A 5,306-nucleotide genomic window follows, 5' to 3' on the forward strand; every position below is an offset into this window, starting at 1 on the left:
GTGTGTGTGGGGAGGGAGGGTGTATAAAGCATCACGAATATCGAATTCGTTTGTAGTGGTACTCATAAAGTTAGTTTCCTGGTAATAGACGTCAGTTTCCTATAACGTTGCGCCATACGATCGCAAATCGGAGAATTAACGAGCGTCAAGGAAATTGTGATACCTCCTCTGTCATTAGAAGCTCGTTGCCTCTTGGACGTGGCGTTTTGCCGTAAATGCAAAATCAAACACGCGATGAGAATGCGCAAAGATCAATCGAGGACCGCTTGTCGATCATTTCGGAATACTACGGGACATTGGCATTCACGCCAAATAGATTCCGTTACTGGCTACTGCATGCTATTTAAATAGCCAGGAACTTCAGATTAGCCGGATGATTTATGTCTGTTTTCACCAATGTAGATTAACTTTAATCTCCGTCCAACTTCTTCTAAGAATTAAAAAAAATGGAGAATAAATTGAACGAGATTCAAGTTTATCTATATTGGCAGAAATGAGTATTGGAACCTCGGCAATCTGAAGTTCTCGACGCACGCAAGTCTTAGGTCCATTTCTACCTACGTAGATTAACCCTTCGGAGTTGATGTGGGTCTATTGGGGATCAATTATCCCTTTGGAGCTGACAGTGGATCTAATGGAGTTACTACGCAGTGATCGTTTAAATAATAAACATTCTGATGAGTAAAAATAATTCATCTTTCACTGAGAAATAATATTAAAATAAATATATTTGAATGTACTACAATATTAGTTCTTTATATAAGTTCTTTATATAAGTATCAGTAAATTTGAATTATTCTTGTTAAAATAAATTTAGCATTCATTCTTTTTATAGGAGTTGTCATTTTCATTTTAGTTCCTTGAAATTAATTAATGCAATTTAATCAACATATTAAATGATGAAAAAATGTCGAAATATTGCGAAGCACGAGTTTAACTTACTTATCGTTTTTTTTTCTAATTCTTAAAATTAGAAAAAAAAATAAAAAGTAAGTTAAATTGAGATTAAAATTAATCTCTATGGTAGAAATGTACATATTAGTGTTGCAACAGAACGGCGAGAATCGCGCGACATAATAAAGCGGCACGACGCAACGACGTCACGAGATATTTTGTATACCTAATCGTATATAGCGGAACGAGAATGTTTAGGAGACACTCATATCGCAAGCGCAATGAATCAGCGAAAACATCGTGACATGTAGCTTCGAATCGTGCAATATCACCGAATCGACATCGAGTCGCAACTGCGACGCGAAACTTTGCTGGAACAAATAAGAATGACGAGCGCGAGAGGAAACGTACCGAGGATGATGTCGTGTCAGACGAGGTATTAGTGCGATTCTTAAGCGTTAGTTAAGCTTTAGTGCCACGCACACCAGAAACAGATCCACGTCAAAAGCTTTGCGAGGTCTCTCTCGGAGAGACCATCTTTGGGATTAGCCTCGTCGCGGCAGCCGATTAATCGCGGGGCGATTCTATTGAACGATCGTGACGCGACTGTTGTGTGTGAGAGGCAGCCGAGAGATCGGTACGTAAAATCCGCAACGGATAAGCAGTGAAACGACATACAAACGACGAACGGACGGTACAGCATCTTCTTGCTGTACAATCTAGAGATTGTTGCAGATCGAGCCTTTCCCTTTCGCCGCGGCTTGCAGCAAGAGGCATCACAGTTGCGAAGCGAGAAGTATCACGACTTCACGTTGCCAAACGCGGTCTCGGCTAAAACGATCTAGCTCTCGATCTGCGCCGTATGCCAATAAGCGGTAAGCGATCATTAAATTTTATTCGCCGGAGCGCTAAAGACGGCGACATACAAGAACGGCGGATGGAAAGTTTCTCCCTCTGCTTGCCCTCCGTTAAGGAGAATACAGAAAACTAACGACGAAACATTACCGTTCTCGTAATAACACACGTATACGTGTGCATAACAGCCGATCTGAGAGGATACGAAGTAACGGCGAGACGACAACAAGCTGCCGCGAAACTCAAAACCGGCAAACAAATGACATTGAGACATTGCGAATTGTTTGCTCATTGTGCAGATTACACGCCGTACTGAAAAAAAAGGACAATATACAAATAGCTGCGCGTTTGTAGCGAGAAATATGGACAAACAATTGGATGTATAATATACAGCCAATTGAATATATATTTATGCGTAAATTCGAGGCATCGCACGTATCAATTTAAAATATTCACATATATTTCATGAATATTTAAAAAAAACATAAAATTATGTCATATACCGATATTATTAGATATAAAATAATAGTGCCAGAAATCGATTACAAAAGCCTGTGCGATAGTCAAAATATTAATAACGAATACTATTGAAAAAAAAAAAGAGACAAAAGGAGAAAGGAGACTCATATCCATTTTTAATCAGTATAAATTAATCTCGATGTAATTTACTTTTTATCTTTTTATAGTTCTAAAACGAGATAAAGAAAAAGAGTAAATTAAAATTGACATTAAAATTGATCTACGTTGGTAAAAATGGACATCAATCATGCTAACGTCATTGAAAAATCAAACAATAAAAGTATAATTGCAGACAAAGGATTAAGTATAGTGGACGAGACACAAGAAGTCGACAGGCCAGATTTAGCGCGTCGGACGCATAGTATAGACACGCGCGGGGAACGCGAGGAGGCATGGATTGTCCATCGAACAATTAGAAGCGCGACGACAAAAGAAACGTAGGAAATGGCATGAAACCAACCTTCTGGCCACAGCGCTGGTACGTGTCTAAGAGCTTGATAGTCGAGGCTCGTACCAGGGTCTGCTGGTTCGGGCTATTCTTCTGCAGCGCATTATTGTTGTGCAGCGAGCTAAATGCGGTATTAGCACCGTTCACGGAGTACCGTTGTTGCAGACCGGTATTGTCCAATTGGTAGTCGCTGGTCGATTGGACCAATGCGTGCTGGATCACCGGCTGGCTCACGTTGTAATCTAACTTGCGCTTCTTGCTAGGGTGGTGAACGGTGTTGTTACTGCTGCTGCTGCTGCTGCTGCTGCTGCTGCCGTTGACGCTACTCGTCTGCTGTGTTTGGATGAACATGTCACACATTCCCTGCAATCAGAAAGTAACGACCTCATTAGTGTTAAACGTCAGCGGTCCATTAATTTCTTTACGACGTTGAATTTTTATTCAATATTATAATCGATATCTTATTACAATATCGATTTCTCGGACAGAGATTTTTTTAATTAACACAAATAAGGAAGAAGTGTCAAATACAGTCGAGGCCGAATCTTTGTGCCTAATAATATTTCTGTATTAATTTGATAGATTTGATGAAAAAGAAAAAAAATCTTATTTTCGATCAAAATCGAATCATAGTACTTGATGATATTCATAGGCAAACATTCCAATATATTTTTTAATTCTAAACTGCACGCCGGTTTGTCAGACTTGAAACGTAATGATAAACTGAAGCTAGAAATAACATCACAAATTACATTGATCTTCAATTTAATAATAAGGTTAATAAACATTTTAAAACACTGCATTTATTTTAAAAAATATCACTTCAGTTGAAATTTGAACCAGAATCTGCTTCATTCTATCTGCACCGATGTGAACCTGGCGCTTAATTTTATCAAAAATAAAAATTAATACCGCAGGCCGTTTGTACTTCGTTTGTACTTGTTTGTACCGATCATTATTTCGTTTGTACCTCAAACAGTTAAACAAAAAGTGAAAAATAAAAAATTATCAACGCGGAACTTTAAAATTTTTTTTAATTTCATTTATGCCATTCGAAAGAAAATCGTTTGTGCCTTTCCTACTTTCGTTTGTACCTCAAAGGGTTCGAAGATACAGCACGTTTCAGTTTTTGCGCGAGCCCTATATAGCGAACTTAGCCAATTTTTAAGTATCGAAATGGGATCAATGGCATTCGAAAAAGAATCGTTTGTACCCGTTTGTGTAAATAAAAAAAACAAACGGTCTATGCGGTATTAATTTTTATTTTAGATAAAGTTGAGCGCCAGGTTCACATCGATATTCTATGCGATTCTTATTAATTATCGAAGAGATATATAGAGATTTTGCTGCAATAACCAGTAACTAAAAGAGAACGTCATTTTTCAGAAAGCGTGTATAAAGTGTATAAAGTTCAGTAAAGCGTGTATTATAAGTGAAATTTCAACTGACAAGAATAAATCAAAGAAAAGAAAGAATTCTATTTTCGGTTAAACGATTGACCGAAAATTTTCAGTTGACTAAAAATAGAATTCCTTCTCTTCTATTTATTCACATCGGCGTCTAATTTTATTTACAAATTTTAAATATATCTTTTAATTAAATAAATTAAATGCGCGCGAATTGCTGTTGGACTTGAAATTCAATCATAAATACTGAAGCTGAAATAATAGATGTTTAATTGTTAAAAAAATAGTAGTAGCTCTTAAATAACTTGCTGTATCGCAGAAAATTAAAACGACACCAATACGTTAAATATTCAAGTAGTGACACTGTTTCCTCGGACATTTGAAAGACACCTCGACGCAAAAGTATGTGCCATTATGGCGGAAAAAAATACCGCGGGGAACACAAAAAGTAAAGCCAACGACCATGAATATTTTAAAGCCTTCTTCGTCGACGTGTGTCCACGTCGTCAGTTTAGGTCAGTGATTCTCAAAGAGCAGTCGCCAGATATCATATTTCTAAGTGCGAACAATCGGAGGGGCCGCGCTTCTCGGTTTTTTCCAATAAGTACGACTGTTTGTTTGCGAAGAGCAAACAATTTCCACGAGGCTTACCGGTTAACCGACGGTTACGTCTCGATGACGTTCTTTTATCCTCTGCTGCTTTGTCGCCATCATAGCTGAGAATTTTCGCCGCTCGTTTCTAAGCTATTAGCCACTCTTATCATATGGATACATTAACGTTTTATGTCTCGAAATAACCTGTCGGTTTCGGAACTCTCTATTTTAAGAACTTCTTAGCTCTTCAACCTATCACGGAAAATCGTAAATCTTGGTCACGTGTGAGTATGCCCTGCTACGTCCTACATTGAAAATTATTGCTTTGTATGCGAAAATGACGTGTTCATATCATGCAAGATGACATACAAAGAATGAGAGCTCCACCCGAAATGTTATCGCTTGCAGCACTTACTTTTTGACATTAATCAGTTTAACGTCAAAAAAAAAAATTCAGATTAATAATTGAAAGATCAGATGCACACAGTGCACCCTTTCTAACAGTAAAAGATGATTTAAATCAAAAATTTATACTTTTTGTATAAAAATGAATATTGTATATATATATATATATATATATATATATATAT

The 5,306-nt window shown here is 37.3% G+C and overlaps 1 protein-coding gene across 1 annotated transcript in view; it reads right to left on the reverse strand.

Annotated features, from left to right (window-relative positions):
* Positions 1–3,076, reverse strand: part of LOC105617946 (homeodomain-interacting protein kinase 2) — a 15,289-nt gene extending 12,213 nt beyond the window's left edge. The window contains exon 1 of the mRNA XM_012199482.1: positions 2,729–3,076. Within this exon, the coding sequence (XP_012054872.1) occupies positions 2,729–3,076 (348 nt within the window). The remainder of the gene's footprint in view (positions 1–2,728) is intronic.
* Between the last annotated feature and the right edge of the window lie 2,230 nt (positions 3,077–5,306).

This window comes from Atta cephalotes (assembly GCF_000143395.1).
Source record: "Atta cephalotes unplaced genomic scaffold scaffold00015, whole genome shotgun sequence".
In the NCBI taxonomy this organism is placed as follows: domain Eukaryota; kingdom Metazoa; phylum Arthropoda; class Insecta; order Hymenoptera; family Formicidae; genus Atta; species Atta cephalotes.